This window comes from Lygodium microphyllum, chromosome 21, assembly GCF_053477565.2.
Source record: "Lygodium microphyllum isolate KBCC chromosome 21, Lygodium_microphyllum_v1.1.10, whole genome shotgun sequence".
NCBI classification, from domain to species: domain Eukaryota; kingdom Viridiplantae; phylum Streptophyta; class Polypodiopsida; order Schizaeales; family Lygodiaceae; genus Lygodium; species Lygodium microphyllum.
In genome coordinates, this window is record NC_141155.1 from 9,904,334 (window position 1) to 9,922,843 (window position 18,510).

The 18,510-nt window shown below is 41.7% G+C and overlaps 1 protein-coding gene across 10 annotated transcripts in view; it reads left to right on the forward strand.

The window, feature by feature from the left end:
* The window catches only part of LOC148017734 (uncharacterized), a 76,544-nt gene extending 60,798 nt beyond the window's left edge, over window positions 1–15,746 (forward strand). For 3 of the 10 annotated variants that reach the window (XM_087661849.1, XM_087661847.1, XM_087661853.1), the window contains 10 exons: window positions 12,133–12,251; window positions 12,449–12,588; window positions 12,726–12,818; window positions 12,928–12,975; window positions 13,065–13,163; window positions 13,300–13,452; window positions 13,770–13,835; window positions 14,566–14,613; window positions 14,700–15,146; window positions 15,232–15,745. In XM_087661849.1, the coding sequence (XP_087517975.1) occupies window positions 12,133–12,251; window positions 12,449–12,588; window positions 12,726–12,818; window positions 12,928–12,975; window positions 13,065–13,163; window positions 13,300–13,452; window positions 13,770–13,835; window positions 14,566–14,613; window positions 14,700–15,146; window positions 15,232–15,294 (1,276 nt within the window). In that variant the 3' untranslated portion in view covers window positions 15,295–15,745. Of the gene's footprint in view, window positions 1–12,132; window positions 12,252–12,448; window positions 12,589–12,725; window positions 12,819–12,927; window positions 12,976–13,064; window positions 13,164–13,299; window positions 13,453–13,769; window positions 13,836–14,565; window positions 14,614–14,686; window positions 15,147–15,231 lie in introns of those variants that run through there. The other 7 variants (XM_087661851.1, XR_015687716.1, XR_015687715.1 and 4 more) reach the window with 7 other exon arrangements.
* The last annotated feature ends 2,764 nt before the right edge of the window (window positions 15,747–18,510 follow it).

Sequence of the window (18,510 nt, forward strand, 5' to 3'; positions counted from 1 at the left end):
CAAACGGGTCTTTTGGGTTCCTCGTGGCTACTATGAGCTTTGGTGCAAGGTCTCCAATCTTATGCAAGATTGGCAACCATTTCTTGTCTTGGATTTTGATTGTCCTTGGTAGGTTTGGGACCTTGCAAGGTGTATGACCCTTGAGTCTTCTTTGGTTAACCAGATTTCTCATTTCATATCTCAAGATCACTCATGGTTGCAAAACCAATACACTTTGGGTCTTGCACAAATCTAAAGCTTGGTGGAAATTGACAATGATGGAGGAATGGATCAACAAGACATATTCAAGTGTATGGTATTTATTTGGAGAATATCAGTGGGTGGCCTTTCCCTTGCATTGACTCTTCACCGTAGGGATATCTCCAATGGTAATTGTATCTTTTGTATCACTGCAGTTGAGTCTCCTTGTCACAGATTCATTTACTGTCCTTTATTGACATTGCAAGTGTTCACACAAGGAAAAAATCCTTCTCCAAATAGAAGGTACAAAGTGCCCATAGATAAGGGAACATTCACACTACAACTTAGGAGGAATACGATAAGTGTAATAACCATAGTGCCTAGAGCCCATGATACATATTGAACTAATAAAAGAGGCAGCTAAAATATCAACTTGTTCGAGTATTGGGCAATCGTTGTAGTGATCGGGAGGCATGAAGATCGAGATTGTTGTTGTTCCTTACGTACGGAGAGACAAAGAGAGCGAGAGAGAGTAGAGTAGAGTAGAGTGTGCATGATTTGTGGGTACAATGACGAGTGTACCACTTTAGGTTTTTTAGATAGATATATATATGTAAGTACAAGTACTAAGGATGTGTTCACATCCAAGCACATTTAAAGGCACGAGGGCTTCCCAACAACCTCCCACCTAAAGGCAATGTGCCTTAAGAGGAGAAAACAATGAGCTAAGTCTAGGTACGTACAAAGCTGAAATACATATATCTATCCAACTTCCATCATTTGTCGGCAATGAGCAAACCGCTTTGTTGGAAGACCCTTCGTGAGAAGGTCCACATGATTATCATCTGTATGCACTTTGACAAGCTTAATGCTCTTGTTGCAAGTGCATCTCTAATGAAGTGATACTTCATCTGTATGTGCTTCGTCTTCGCATGAAAGACGGGATTCTGTGCTAGCATGATACCACTCTGATTGTCACAATGGAGAACAGGTAACTCTGTAATGCCAAGCTCTCCCACCAGACGTGAAAGCCATAAAGTCTCCTTGCATGCCTCAGTGGTAGCCACATACTTTGTCTCTGTAGTAGACAATGCAACACACTTTTGTAGCTTGGAGATCCAAGAGACCGCTCCTCTTGTGAAAGTAAACACATACCCAGAAGTGGACTTTCTACAATCCGCATGACCAGCATAGTCTGCATCCGTAAAGCTAACAACAGATGCCTTCTGCTTTCCAATGCAGATGTACAACTCCTTTGTGCCTTTGAGGTATCTCATAATACCTTTCACTGCTTCCCAATGCTTTTTACCAGGATTTGCCATGTATCTGCTAACCACTCCCATTGCAAAGGCAATGTCAGGACGTGTAGCAACCATAGTATACATCAAACTGCCAACAATTGAAGCATATGGTATCTTGGCCATTTCAGCCTTCTCATCATCAGATGTAGGGCTGTCCTTTGCATTGAGTTTCATATATGGAGGCAATGGAACCCCAATTGTTACCCCCTCCTACTACCCCCCCCTCTTCCATATTGAAATGCTGTAAAACTTTGGAGATATACTCTTGCTGAGATAGATAGAGCAATCCTTTTGACCTATCTCTAAGTATTCGCATACCAATAATGTGATTTGCATTACTAAGATCCTTCATGTCAAAGCTACCATGAAGACTTTGCTTCAGTGAGTCCAAGGCATGAGTATCCTTGCCAGCAATCAGCATGTCATCAACATACAAAACCAAGATAATCAGGTTGCCATCTGTTGTCTTCTTAGTGTACAAGCAGTGATCTACTTGACTTTTATAGAAACCTTGAGATTGCATAAATGTATCAAATTTATGATACCATTCTCTTGGTGCTTGTTTTAGCCCATACAAACCCCTTTTGAGTTTACATATCATCTTTTCTTTCCCTTTTTCAACAAATCCTTCAGGTTACTGCATATATATGTCTTCATGTAGATCACCATGTAAGAATGCAATCTTTACATCCATCTGTATGAGCTCCATATCTTCAGCTGCAACCAAGCCTAAAATGGTTCTCAATGTAGTCATCTTGACTACAGGAGAAAGAAAGAAAGAAAGAAAGTTATATTAACGTCTTCTAAAGACCAAAACTGGCCTATGAGACAAACTGTGATACAACTGATGAGGTCTAGCTATCCAAAATAAAAGTGCTGAATGAAAAGCTAAAAACTGGAAACTGAAAATACGGTGCTGTGAGTGTGATAAGTGTCGTGTATGTGTATGTGCGTATGTAGCTCTGGTACTCCAGATAATGGCTACAAAAGGAGAACAAATGTCGGCTGTGATAGGGAAACAACTGTCGGTTGTGATAAAGTGGTGCGATATGTATATGTAACAGATGTAGGGAGATATACTATCCTGGGATGTAGTAGCAGTCGTCGAAGTCGCTAATAGCAGGTGATCCCTCCTGGATGCAGGATGTGGTACATCGGCGGTGGAGAAAGAGCAAACTGGAGATCTGAGATCCAATGTGTCGAGTATCGTCGGATCTCAGTCTGCTGTCGATGTAGATCAAGAATCCTCCGGATCTCCTGTCGGTGTGGCTGTGGGGTCCGAAACCCACGGATCCTCGTGCGACGTCGGGTACGTTGGTCCTCAGTCTGCTGTAGTGTGAGCCCGGAGGTCTGGCTGGAGGCTGGTACAGTAGCTCTCACTCTGTCTGTCTGAAAGAACTGTGTAATAGTCGTCTGGGTGGGCCCCTCTCTGATTCGGACCCGCTGTGTGCTCTGCTCTCTGATGTGCCATGCCTCTCTCAGAAAACGGCCAAATGATCTCTGATCCATATCAGTCATACATCCTTGAAGTGAGCTGCTCAATGTGTATCTAGATCTCAACTTTGAGTATGCCGGGCATCTGAGAACAAAATGCTCCTCACTCTCCACCTCTGATCTGCAAAGGGGGCATATCCTCTCCTCTCGCGGGATGCCACTGGCTCTGCCACTCTCAATCATAAGCTGATGTGATGATACCCTGAGCTGTCCAATAAGAACTCTCAATCGATGTGGCATATAGATCTGCATATATCTCGGAATCTCTATGAATCCCTGCTCTGATATCCTTAAGAACTGTGTATAATAATGTGCCATCTTCGATGGCAGTGGCTGTGCAGGGTTGACCTATGTCCTCTGTATATAAATATGCCATATCTCCTGTCTGATGACTCTGTTCCTCTCAGAGAGAGAGAGGGTGTAAGTGGGAGCCTGAGTATCATATAAAAGTCTATCAATGTCCAACCCATGTCTGTCAAACCAAGCTCTAGTCTGTGCATACCATGATGTGGTATCCCCCTCTCGAGCCATCTCTTGAGATGCCATATATGCTCTATATGCAATGCGATCTTTGTCCATATCCTGAAATCTGTGTAGGAAGCAGACTGTCTGAAATAATGCCTCGACTAGCATGGGCGGTGTGGCAAGCTCTGCTCGCACAATGTCATGTGGGACTGAGGCCTTGCTGCGAATCAATCTAGATATCATGATCACCTGAGGTCTCTCCATCAATGTCCATACATAATCGGCAAGGCTTGGCCCCCATATAGCTGCTCCATACATCAGTGCTGGAGTGACTAGAGTATCAAAGAGCCACCCCTTGGTGCGGGTCTCCTGGAAATGTGCCTGATGACACTATCGCTCCATAAGAGCCAATGCTGAGTATCCTCTAGTGAGGCGGTCACGAGCTGCCTGTGTCATCGAGAAAGTCCCTGAAGCTGCTGTAAAGGTGACTCCCAAATATACATATGATCCAGTGACCTCAATACTCCCTCCTGCTGCCATGAAAATACTCTGTCTGCGTATCTGAGCTGATGTATGGAATATAAGAACCTTGGTTTTACCAAGGTTCACTGTCACGCCTCTCTGTATGCAAAAATCATCCAATGCTAATAAATGCTGCTGTAATCTCTGAGCTGAGTCTGAGACCAACACAATGTCATCTGCATATAGTAAGATATGAACTGTGGCTCCACTGAGATCTATACCTCCACCGGCTCGCTGTTGAATAAACTCTGCTATCTCATCAATGTATAGCCCAAATAGAGTCGGTGAGAGTGGGCATCCTTGCTTCACACCAATGGTGCTCACAAGGGGATCTGATATACCTCCCGGACATTTGACTCTGCTAGTAACCCGCTCATATAGTGTATAAATACCCCACATCATGTCATCATCCAGCCCCAAATCAAGTAGGCGTCTGAAAAGCCTCTCTCTCGGAACTGTGTTAAAGGCTTTGCGGAAATCCACAAAGCAACAGTACAATCTCTGTTTCTTTACTCGTGTCTGGTCGATCAGACAACGGAGAGTGAAGATGTGGTCTATGGTAGAAAATGCCCGTCTGAACCCTGCCTGTCCGGGTGTGCGCATGCACTCTCTCTCTGCCAGCGTGCTGAGCTCCTCCTCCATCATCGTGCCATAAAGTTTGGCCAAAACTGGTCCAATCATGATGGTCCTATATGTGTTAGGATCCATAGGATCCCCTGACTTGTGGATAGATACAATGGTGTGCTCTGTCCACGAGTCAGGGAACCCCTCAGACAATGCACGGTTGAAGAGGTGAGCAATGAGTGGAGCCAATGTGTCTCTGCCATATATAATATGCTCTGCTTGAAGATCAAACTGGTCTCGAGCGCGGCCATGCTGTAACCGTGAGATAGCATGTTTCACCATACTAGTGGTGAAAAAGGATGAAATACCTGGTCTCGGTGTACATGGTGTGGGTATCAGCGGCTGTGCGGGTACATGATATAAACTTTGTGCGTATCCATGCCATACTGCAGGGTCATGTATCGGTGTGGGTAAGTGTGGTTCTCTGATCTGCCTCCATGCCTCTGCACAATCTCTGCTCAGAAGAAGGTGGTATATATCCCAATATCTCTCCTGCTCCCATTCCCGCTTTTTACGGCGGGTCAAGCGGTGCATGCGTCTCTGCGCTTGTTTGTGTGTGATCTCTCCTCTAGCCTCCAAATCGCGTAGCTGTCGACGTAGATCTCTGCACTCATCATCATACCACCTGTTCTGTGGCATGGTACCGGTCCGAGGGGGGTGCGTGTATGTGTGATGTGGAAAACTGAGTGTAGCAGAATTATGCAGAATGCGTGTGATATCAGTGGTCACTGTATCAAGGGGTGCGTATGGATCAAGTGACGTGATGTGCTCCTCCAGATGCTGAGTAGACATGTGAGAGCTCATGGGTGAAGTGTATGGTAGTATGCATGTGGGGTATGATATCTACAGGTGGTGATGGTAATGAGATGAGGAGTGAGAAACTGAGAAAGGTGTGATTGGCACTGAGTGGAAGTCTCCCAAGTCCGAAGGACTCGATAGTATGCATCCCATCGATCGGTCCGAGCAGATAATCTACAGTACTCTCGTCCCCCCATGTGGGAAGCATGTAAGACCTCTTGAATATGGCCATCGTGCCATCCCGTTATAAATAACGAGATGATGTCTACTACCAAGCTCAAGTAAATGCCCTCCATACCCTGTGGCGTCTGGCCCAGTATCTGCTGACTCCCTACTGATCCCCAACTCCTGAAAATCTCATCAAAGTCAATTCCATGCTCTTACTTGTATCCCTTTGCAACCAATCTTGCTTTGTACTTTGGGGAGGAACCAGAAGTGATCTTCATCTTGTAAATCCATTTGCATGGAAGGGTTTTTTGCCCTTTAGGCAGCTGCACCAAGTCCCAAGTGCCATTTTTCTCAAGAGATTCCATCTCTGACAATATGGCTTTATACCATTTTTTGCTGTCCTGTCTGTCCACTGCTTTCTTGAAGCAAGACGATTCACCACAGTTAGTCAACATGACATAATTAGCCACATTATTTGCACCAGGAATGAATCTATCAGGTTGTCTAGTAGCCCTAGATGATCTCCTAACCCAATGATCATTGTTTGCTGGGTGTTGAGCATTTTCAGCTTGTTGTCTTGCAAATCAACATTAACAGCTTGCTGTCCTGGTTGTTCTTGCACATGTAGTGGCTCATTATCATGGGCAATAGCTGGCTGATCATTTACAGTATTATTTTTTGCATTTACAGGTTCATTTATAGCAAGTATTTGCTTTTTGTACAACGGGCACATTTTGCTGTTTAAAAGGTATTTCTTTTTGGAATACAGCCTTACGGACCTCCTGAGTCTTTTCGGGCTGTTCATGCATGCGATATTCTTGGAAAATAACATCATTGCTGCGTATTACTTTTCTTTTCTTGAGATCCCATAGTCTATACCCCATTTCACCCTCGTTATCGTATCCTAGGAAAATGCATTTACAGGACTTTGGCTCAAGTTTGTTGCGTTTTTCTTTACGAATGCGCACAAAAGTCTCGTAGCCAAACACTTTCAGGTGAGCATATGAAGGCGGCTTGCCCGACCCCCCCCCCCCCCCCCCCCCCCCCCCCCCCCCCCAAAGATCTATTTGGTGATCGATTAATTAAGTGTACGACTGTCATAACAGCCTCTGTCCAAAAACCATGGGGTAATGCAGTATGAGACAGTATTATATGGACCTTATCTTGTATGGTCTGATTCATACACTTTGCAACTTCATTGTGGGGTGGATTATGAGGGGTAGTGAGCTCCCTCTTTATCCCTTTGCTGTCACGAAATGCTTGAAAGGCCTTGGACACATATTTCCCATCATTATCAGAGTGAAGATACTCGAGTGTCTTATCAATTTGATTTTCAACCAATGTCAATAATTTTTTAAACTTATCAAGTACTTCATCCTTACTACGAAAAGGATAAACCCATACCTTCCGTGTAGCATTATCCACAAAGGTGACAAAATATTTCTTTTTCTCTAAAGATAATCTTGGTATCTGACATACATCTGAATGTACTAACTCTAGAGGATAAAATTTCAATAAAAGGGACTTTTTGTGAGACGTATGTGCATGTTTACTGTAAATAAAGTGATCACAATGCTCAAAATCAGCATAACAAAGACAAGGCAAGTAACCCAAACAAGACAAGGCAAGTAACCCAAATAAGAAAGCACTTTCATTTTTGTTTGACTTATGTGTTCCAATCGGCCATGCCACAAAGAAACGCTTGGCTGCTCGATCACGGCGACAACATGATCACTCACACTAGATACATGGAGAGGATACAAAGTATCACTTTTACAACCTCTGGCAATCACTCTAGATCCCTTACAGATCTTCCATTTCATAAAGAAGCGCTTGGCTGCTCGGTCACGGGAACAACATGATCACTCACACTAGATACATGGAGAGGATACAAAGTATCATTTTTACAATCTTTGGCAATCACTCTAGATCCCTTACAGCTCTTTCATTTTCCATCACCAAAGGTGGTATGAAAACCATCATCATCTAGCTGCCCTGTGCTAATCAAGCTCTTTTTGACCTGAGGTATATGTCGTACATGTTGAAGTGTGAAGACATAGCCATATTGAAACTGCAACTTCAGACTGCCAACACCTGCAATGTCACATGCATAGTTGTTTCCAAGATGGACAACACCATGTCGACCACCTGTATAGGCAGAGAATCACTCTTGATAAGGGGTGACATGAAAGAAAGTACTTGAATCGAGAATCTAGGCATGCATGTCCTCATCTGTATGTGCAAGTAAAGCATGTGCACCAAAGTGTGAAGAGACCAAAAGTACGTCATTCCCACTGTCCTCACTGTCACGAGTGACTACATTCACCTCTTCAATTTTGACACTGCTCTTCTTGGGTTGACCCTCTTTCTTCTCTTCTTTGCTATTATCTGTCTTCTTGCCCTTTTCTTTCTATGTCTTCCATTTGTAGCAATCACGTTTAAAGTGACCCTTCTTACCACAATGGTATATCTTTGCCACGTGATTTACTGCGTCCCTTGCTATCAGATTTGCCTTTCTGCTATGATCTGCCCCTAGTATGCAAGGCACTAGAAGACTTATTGGATGCATTGTTCTGCCGATTCATGTCTTCCATGAGTAGAGTACTCTCTACATCAGCATACAAAAAAATCGCATTCGAATTGCTCATAGCAGTCTTGAATGTATCCCAACTCTTTGGAAGAGTACAAAGCAAGAACGTAGCCTTAAATTCTTCATCAATCAAGAACTTCAAGGTCACCAATTGGCTGAAAATAGAGTTAAACTCAAGTGAGTAGACATTGCTGTACCCTCTTTCATACGCAAATCCATAAGCTTTTTCAGCCAATACACTTTGCTTGCAGCACTCTTCTGTGCATACAGTTCTTCCAGTCTAGTCCATATAGCATATGCAGAATCCAAACCTTCAATATTAAACAGCAAGGCATAAGAAATCGATAGCTCGATGGTTGAGCGTGCAAGCTCATTTAACTCATCCCAATTTTCCTATTCCATGTCCATGGGCTTTGTCCCTTTGGTTTTAATCGGCTTTGCCTGCTTCTTTTGCAACAGGATATTGTAGCACTGTTTTTGCCAAACTGCAAAGTTATGTGCTCCTTCAAGCTTCTTTATGTGGATGAGAATACTGTTGTCACTGCTACCAGCCATGATTTTCAGCCCAAACGTGACAAAAAAATCAGCAAATGCAGGCCGAAACTGTCACCCAAGTGACCAAGGTACAAACAAGTACCAACCAGCAATAAATGACCACGTAGAAGCAGAGATTTCAGATCTGTAAATAAATTTTCAAAAGCACCAAACCATGTGCTATAGCATTCCACAACTGATTACAGCTGTTCCAAGGGCATATGCATCACATTACATGAGAAATCCCAAATTTTAGCTGCAATTTTTGTTGTACATGTACCCATGGGCATAAAATTTGACATGCACAGCCAAAAGCTCCAAAATTTTGTGCTTAAAGCATCAATCACACATCTGCATTTTCTTTGTTATGCATATAACAGACCAATTTTGCTAAAATAGAGCAATTTCAGCAAAACCCCCAAATTTTCCAAGTGTTGGATGTCCAAATTACATGAAATTGAACTTGCATGTACATAAAATGACCAAATGGTGCACAAAGTTTGTCCAAATTGCAAAAGCCCCAAATTGCACGGGGTCCAATGTGCATCAATGTAGAGAAATTGAGTAAATTTCAGCCCAATTTGTGCATGTACATGTAAAACCCCAAATGTCGAGGACAAAACGTCATAAATTCCTGCAATTTTTGATACAGATATCACCATTGTAACTTGCTCGCACCAAATTTGGACAAATCCCCAAATTTTCCAAGTCTTGCATGCACTAATTTCAGTGAAATTGAAAGAATTTCACTAAAATGTGAAAAGCCCCGAAATTCCCGGGTAAATGTGCACTGACTTTGCAATTTTTGAGTCGGATTGTACAGTTTTGTGTTAAGATTCCCAATTCGGGAAAAGCCCCAAATTTTTGGGCTTAAATTTGTCCAAAATCCTGATTGTGCCTACACGCATGAACACCCGTCAATGGGCAAAGGACTTGTTTGCAGGAAACCTTTGAAAAAATTAAAAATTTTCAAGGGGAAAATGACGGATCCGTTCCCGTTGACCAACCGTAGTTGTCGTCCAGTCGCGCCTTTGAACCGCACAGCGTCTATCGTCAGCACTACCACGCTGCCACGCTTGCTCCCTGGTTTGGTCACTATCTATTGGTCTTCAACTTGACGCTCGTTCCCTAGTCAACTAGACTGCTCGGTTGTCACACACGCCAGTTACTTTTTTTTAGCACGACCTGAGCTGTACATGCCTTTTGCCTGACGACCTATTCAATGGCTGCTTGCACAACCTGTCGATTGCTGCTCGTCGAGTCCACTTGAGACTCTTGCAACACTTGAGCTGTCTCTTGCCCGCTCTGATACTAGTTTGTAGTGATTAGGAGGAACGAAGATCGAGACTGTTGTTGTTCCTTATACGCGGAGAGACAGAGAGAGTGAGAGAGAGCAGAGTAGAGAGTGTGTACGATTTGTGGGTACAATGACGAGTGTACCAGTTTAGGTTTTTAGATAGATATATATATGTAAGTACAAGTGCTAAGGGTGTGTTCACACCCGAGCACATTTAAAGGCACGAGGGTCTTTATTCCCAACAATCACTTGAAGAATTTGGCCTATAGGGGGTCAAATCAAGATGATGACAGCAAAGGAAATGACCCCTATCTTATAGGTGGGAAATTTGATGCTAACCATCAAGTGGGCACCTAACTCACTCATGGAATGTATAGATGGATTTGACCTTTAGGGTCTTACTGCAGGCAAGGGTAATATGGATAATCTTAGCAATGGCTCCCTTCTTTACTTGCACATCCCTATGAAAGACTTGACCAAAGCGGGTCAAATACAAGTTCTCATTGCAAGGGGAATGGTCCTTGCATCATAGGCTTGATGATATTGCGCTCCTCCCCATATTGCTACTTGGACTTGGACTACATGGGAAATATTGCTACCTAGGGCGTCACCCTTCACTACATTCCTTCAAAACAAGGCGGTGCAAAGTGGGGCAGGATGATTCTAGCAAGTGTGACAATCTGTGCCAACTAAGGCATTTCAAGCAATGAACACAGGTTATGGGGAGGTCCATCAAACTAGGCTCATGCCTTCCATGCTAGGAGGCATGTGGGCTCCATAATGAGATGCTGTGTTTCCAAAAGAGCTCCAAGTTCCAAACATCCAAGTATCTCAATTTCCATCAGTGTTTTTATCCTTGACATAGTTATTCATGACATGGGTCACAAATGGGGATGGTTACAGGAATTGCTGTTCCTTGTCACCATGAGAGGGGCGGCTCCAAATGTGGATGAGACTGCGATTGTGGGGACAGCATGGGATTGGGATGGGAAGCTAGAAAATGGCCGTTCCATATCACTATGATGATATGATCCATGTCACCATGATTGGGTCTACGGGGACAGCATGGGATTGTGACGGGAAGTTAGAAAATGGCTGTTCCATGTCACTATGATCCATGGCATGTTAGATGGAGGTAGCACTTTGCACTGATCTCTCTGCCATGCCCACATGTTTAGGCAGCTTCGGTTGTGATGCTTGGTTGTCGTGCAGCATTGGTAGTTGTGTAGCAGCCTTGATTGTTACTTTCTTTGTAGCTGTTGAACAGTTTTCAGGTCTTTTGCTTAGACTGCGGTTAGTCATCACTTTTTGGACTTTTCTCCCTAGCAGTAGGCACTTTTTCATCCTTTCACCGAGATTCTAGAGGCTGTGGCCTGTTTTAACCAGTTTGAAGTGGTCCGACCTTTACAGTGGGCTGGCCAGTTTGGTCATTTGTGCCTATACACTTTGCTGTCTTAACTTCAGTCTTTGCTATCATTGTGATCATCTTCATCATTGTCTCCATTGCCTGCTGCTGTTTGCAGCCTCCTTCTGGCCACCATGTTTTGTCTCTCCTCCCTCTCCTTCATATGGGACCCTCACTTATCCTGCCTTCTTTGGCACTCGTGCAGGGATCCATTCCATCTTCATCAGTGTTGTACGCAGTCTGTTTTTCCTCACCTCACCATTATTCAGGTTTTGTATTCATTTCTGTGTTCTCTCCTTCTCTCACAGTTGCACTGTTGCTTCTGAATGTACACTGAGGACCACAAGGAGAGACCCAAATGTCCGTCATACAAGGAAGCCCAAAGTGCTTAAAACAAGAAACCTAAAACCTAGGCTCTTTGACGTCTCTAGACTTGAGTGAGCTTACAGAAACATATGCCAAAGGGATCTCACTAGATCTTATCATAAATACCTTTGTGCATGTGAAGTAGAGAATCTAGCATGCAATGTTAAAATAGCTTCCAGTGTGAATATCTTGTTATTTGGTTTGTTGTTTCCATGTGTATTTTTTGGACTTAGAAAAGTTCGTGATGACTGTTTCCCATCTGTATGAAGTCATCTTTAAAAAAAAAAAAGAAAAAAAGGGGGGGGGGGGGGCATATAGGAGGGTTAGGAAACTTAACTAGCTTTATTTTAGCTTGTTCAGAAAGGCCTAAAATTAACTGTGAAAACAGTGCCCGCATTGAAAGTGAGCAGGAGACCGAGTCCTTAAGGAGATATCTAGCAGAGGTTGAAGCTGCAGCAGCCAACCTTCAATCACGGGTTCAAGAGCTTGAATGCCTGCTATCAATCTGTTTGTCTCCAAAACTCTTCTTTGTTTTCTTTGCCATGCAATTACAAGTTACACTTCACAAAAATTTTGCGTGTTGGTCACAGAAGTGCATAGATTGTGCTGATAGTGAGTGACCTTTTCCACATAATCATTTCTGGTTCTGTCTTCCAGACAACTTGGGTATTAGGTTGATAAGCATTAATTTTTTGAATGATTAGCTTCAAAAGATGAGAGAAGGGACCTCGACAAACTTCGTGCCAAAATGGTTTTAGAAATTTCGAAGGAGGTATGCAGTCAAACTGCCAAGGCAGCGGAAGCAGTGGCTGCAGCTCGTGAGGCAACTATGGAGCTAGACAAGGTTATCTCTAATGCACTTTTATCAATACTTGAACCAGTAACTTATGCTGTGGTTTCTGGAGGATTCAATGACCTGTTTGTCAAAGTTCTGATACATGTATGAGCTGTAAAATTGGGCTATATTTTTATCCATTCAAGGTGAAGAGGCATGCCTCTGCATTAATCAAAGCTCAAGAGGAAGAAACAAAAAGGCTCAGAATAGAGGCTGCAGAAAGTCGTGCTCTATACAATGTATGAGGAAATGAACCATTGAGACTTAATTCTGTACTCATCACATAAATCATCAACGACAATGTTCAATGTTGATTGTGGAAATGAGTTTAATATTCTGTGTGCACAGGCAAGGGCTGGACAGCTGCATGCAATGAAGGAGCAGATAGAGAACCTGGTGTCTTTACTGCACTTCAAGTATAATGTCATAAACTTTAGTGGTTTTATTCAAACAAGTGTCTTTCTAATTTGGGGCTTGATCAACAGGAAAAAATGTTAAAAGATCCTTCTAATGCTTCCAAGGAATCATTCAGATTTTCTCAGCAAGAGTTGAATGAGCTGCAGAAATCTCTTGAAGCTGCCAAGGTTTGGTCTACGTCTGTTTTATTTTGAGTCATACAGTGGTAGCAGCAGTGAAAACATAACAGGCCTCAATGATCCAACTAAGCCTCTGCTTGGCGGATGGGAGCTTACAGTTGCGTTCCTTCGCGTGCATTCCCAGGAAGAAGCAGAAGATAAAACCAACCAAATTGCTGATCTTTTGACTGCTTTTTACGCTCAGAGCAGAGTAGTGCAGACTGCTGATGATTGCTTGCAAGAAATGGAAAGAGAGAAGGAAGATCTGGCCACTCATAATGAGTGGTTGGAACAACAGGTCAATGATATTAAAATTTCTGAAATTATCTGCTATGTTTCAGGCCTCTAGATTTTTCTGAAGGCATCAGATAAACACATGCTCCTGTGAACTTGCTTGCATGCAAACCAGAAACCATTGAAGTGGGCTCTACTTTTTGGTTAATATCTTCTTATTTGTGCCTGGACTTTTGTATCTTGCATGGTAGTCATGCACAGATAATTTCCCAAAAATGATTTGTACTCCCTTTGTTTTTATTGATGATCCAAGAAGATCACTGGATTTCATATTCAAAGTACGCGGTAAAGCTGTAACATATCCAATTCTTAAAATATCAGGTTGCAGAGTTGCAGAACAAACTAACAGTTGCACCAACAGAAAACTATGACCACGAACTTCTCAAGGTCAGCTCTTACCAAAAATTCTACAAAATTCAAAATTTTGTGGGTGTGTTCTTGCTTAATTTGCTTCTGGCTCTTTCAAGAAAGCTTTTCTTTTTCTAAACAATCAAAGGCCAAAGGTCCATGTTGCACCTATATTGAATTGAATGTGCCGATTCCCTTAGTTTCTGCGTAAAATGTTATTATCCATCCAGTCTCTTTGATACTTGCTCAGCTAGAAATACACCTGATGTATTCTATTCTTGTAGGAAATGCTCTGGCTTGCATACAGCAGGTGTGTTCTGCTTTAAAACTTAACTTACATTTGTCAGATTGGAGATTCCATTAGGATATATATACCAGCAATCAGGGAGGCAACCACAAAGCCAACCCATATCTTAGGATGTTAGTTTACTCACAAATCTTAGGCATCATAACTCAAAGCCTCTCAGCCCTAGATTTTGAAGAAGGTATATATCACTCTTGGCATTCTATAGACTGGACACAAGTTACGCCAGTTTAAACACATATCACTCAGTGATGTTCACAGGTCTACTTAACACGATGTTTGATTATTATTTGGCAAAGTGTTCATAAACAGGTTTTGCCAGTTTAAACACACATCACTTGGGTGATGTTTATAGGTCCAATCATCCTACTCTTGTTACGATCTGGCACATGTTCTTTATACAGTTCAAAGATTGAAAACGTGCGTGCTAATTTGGTTTGTTGCAATGTGCATTTCATTCTTCAGGTCAGAGCTATGTTGAGGGCTGAAAAGCAGCACCCTCTCACTGAACTGGCAAGATTCTCATGACTTTGTACCATGTGCCTTATGCAACACTGCTCCTCGTCAGACACTGAATTTTCTACAGCTATTCTTTGCAGGCAAGTTTGCAGTGTGGAACTCAAAATCTGCAAGCTTTACTGGTGCGATGGCAAGACAGATACTGTGATTTGAGCCAACAAGCATCTGGAATAGACATTGGCCATGCCCGCAAGCCGGCAGAATTGCAGACTGCAAAAGGTCCGCATGAGAATGCATCAGAGATAAATATGATATCACAGCAGCAAGCTTTGGGTAAGTGCAAGCTTTGCACTGATGATGCTGGTTTAGCGTCTAAAGCTTATTCAGACGAAGGATGCAGATACGAGGGGACAAAGATTGAGGATTTGACTAGGAGACTGGAAGACAAATCAAGAGAAATATCCAGCATGCAGGGGAGAAAACAATCAAGTGTTCTTAAAAGCTACAATTGGCAGAGAACGGGCTGCGACTTAGTAAAAGATAGTCTGCTGGCAGCGGCTCACAAAGAGATTGTTAGGCTGACAGAGGTACTGGTAAAGATATGTGATCATAATTTGTCAATTTCGGAAAGTTGTCCAGTTAGTCTAAGGAAAATGATGTGTGTTTATGCAGATCAATCACTGCCTCATGGCTGCCTGCCAAGATGAGTTCAGGTCAGCCAAAGCTCGATGCTGAAAAGCAATAGTACTTTGATCGTCCGGTAGCACTTGCTAAAGTACGCGCAAGATCAATCACTGCCTCATGGCTGCCTGCCAAGATGAGTTCAGGTCAGCCAAAGCTCGATGCTGAAAAGCAATAGTACTTTGATCGTCCGGCAGCACTTGCTAAAGTACGCGCATGCTTCATCTAATGACTTCAGAGATGAGTGAAGTGGCCTACACAGAGTAACTGTTGTGAGCTCATCTGGAGGATTGTTGTATTGATGCGGCAGCAGAGGTGTCGAGTTCGTAAATTTTGGTTCCATTGGTTGATCCCACAAGTGTTTGTAATATGAACGACTTTCCTGATAGGATATACAAGGTTTCCCAAGGCTGGAACCATGATTTTCTGTACACATTTGTCTCCTGTCTTCAAGCTTTTGCCTGTCATATCTACCTGTGTCTAAAATTTAAGCCCTCCTTTTGAGCTCACTTCTTTCAATGGATGAAACCCAGTTCGGGTAGACGACTGTGTTGCCTTTCTGGTCGTCAGGCACATATTGACGAGGATAGACGGCAACGATTGTCTTTGATATAATAGTGAGTCGATATAAGCATTCTAAACATACGACAGTAACATGCGTCCTGACGTCCATCCTTACCTTTTCCCTGCAAACGCAAACAATAACGGACGATATGTTTACCCAATTACTAGTATCAATATCATCAAATACAAATACTCCACAATCCTGCCATTTTCACAGTTAATCATGGTTTACCCTTGGGAAGTTCCTCCTCCGATATTTGATGAGGTCTCATTTCAACCCTTCCACGTGTTGGCTCAATCGATCAAGACTTCACAGGTAGCAATGGGGTTGATATCGGCTTGCTTTATGTGCTCCGGATGAATGGACCATTTGGAAGAAGCCCAACTGACATGTCAAGCTTAAGCAATTTCTCGGATACACAGAGAGAGAGAGAGAGAGAGAGAGGTATGTATTCCTTACTGAGCATAGTGTCGAATATTTTCCTCTCCAAAGCAGTCTCTCTCTCATTGTTCTATCTCTCTCTCTCCCCTCACACATTCCTCTCCCTCCTTTTATTTGGGAGGATGCCTTTCTACAAGGGATGGGGAGAGAAGATCCTCCATATATATATATATATATATATATATATATATATATAGAGAGAGAGAGAGAGAGAGAGAGAGAGAGAGAGAGAGAGTGAGCGTTTACAGTTTTGGTGGATACTTAGTTATCCTAATTTTTCATTACTATCACTTATATATGACTATATAGTGTGCATTAATACAAGGGGTGCTTGCTTAGCGTTTGGACATTGGTCTTTATCCCAACAATGTCACGTACTTTCAAGGGAGAATAAATAATGAAGATGCCCATATACATTATTATGTACCAATTTTAAACCTTTGGATTTTCTAGTATTAATATCTTTTTTTGTGACACTTGAGTTTGTTCGCCATACATACAATGCTCACATATTTTAAAATTAGAAAAGTTGAAAGACTAAAGATATTGCCAATGTGAGAACTTTTATTCTAGTGATAGACATAGTCTAATGATTTGTTTGAGCATTTCAAAACTTTCAAGGTGGTTGCTGAAACAAAGAGGTTCGAGGTCAAATCGAGGGGGAGAGTCTCTCTCTAACAAGTTCAGTGCCTTCTTGAGGTTGCATGGGATAAAGAGACCATTACTTGTTGTAGGTATATTCCATAGTAAAATGGGGTTACAGAAAGGAAAAAGTCATATTGCAAAAGTTGTACGGACATTGATGGTTGAAAAAAATATAAAAAAATATTTTTGGTTTAAACCTATTCATACTATTGTTAATATTATGAATAGAACTCCCATAGTTGCAGTTCGTTGGATGACTTTCGTCGAAGAGTGCTTTACAAGTAAAAAGCTTGACGTGTCATACTTGAAAGTATGTGGTTGTATAGCATATGTTCATGTGTCGGATGAGCTACAAAAGTAGCTTGATCTAAATGATAAAAAATGTATTTTTATTGGATACTCTTTAGAGCAGAAATGATATCACTATTATAAAGATGCCAAAGTGATATAAATGGCTATTTTGTGATAGTTATAATGTGGTGTTTTACATTATGTACATGTAAAGAGTATATGATGTTAAATTTTGGCATTTTAGTAACTACTAGGAATCCTTTGTATATCTTTCAAATGCCATTATCAAAGATCACATGGTAATCATAATCATCGAGCTGTTTAGTGCTTATTAAAATTTTATTTAAGTTTGGTACATGACATATTCTTAAGTAGAAAAGAGAAACCATTAGCAAGTGACAATTGTGTATTTCCAACTCTAACAATGCTACAAGTAAAGTTATTTTCTAAATGAAACATTTTTGTTGAGCCAAGCTCAACACGAGGTGATACTTACATACTTGGCAGTCAATTTCCACATTTATATCATCGACATGGTTGGTACTTGCATCACTATATGTTTTTAGTGATACTTTATAGTTCACCTACTTGAGTTATGGGATATCTATCTAGTCAGTTTTCTAGTTAGCATGTTCACACTATGGATCACTTGTATATTATGTATGTTGTACTTTCTCTTTATTCTTGGCAGACTATTGTAATGGATAAGAAGAAAAAGAATGATTAGGATTTTCAACTTTTTATCTTATGTGTATTTTGTGTTGTGTATCTTGCAAGAGCTCATGCTCCCTCTCTTTCCATATATTTTCCTAGTATCAGAGCATCGTCCAACGGAGTTGTGAGCCACAAGTACAAGAGCCTACAAAGACTCAATAGGAATTTTGGCACGTATTCAAGATTTTGGCACAAATCTTTATATAAGTGATGTACTAAATTGATGGAGGTTACTCAAAATATGACAACCAAATCTAAGTAGTATATAGTTGGAACTTTCAAAGTTGAGTTTATCATTACTTTCACATGAGCCTACAAAGCACAATTAAAGTTTCTTTCAAAAGGAGACACAAGAACTCAAGAATGAGTAGATGTCAAATGAATGAGAAACAACCATAGGAAGTACTACTAATGTGCATAGAAGTAATTAGTACAACAAACTAAAGGAATGTTTACATAGAACAAATAAAGTGATGGCTACTAAAGGATAGGTAACCTAATCACCAACTTGAGGTGCCCAAAGTTAATGAAACTCTAACTCCAAGTAATCAATTCTCCCCCAAACTTTGGTGGGTTCACAACTAGAGATGCCAAGGAATATTCTAATGTTTTAA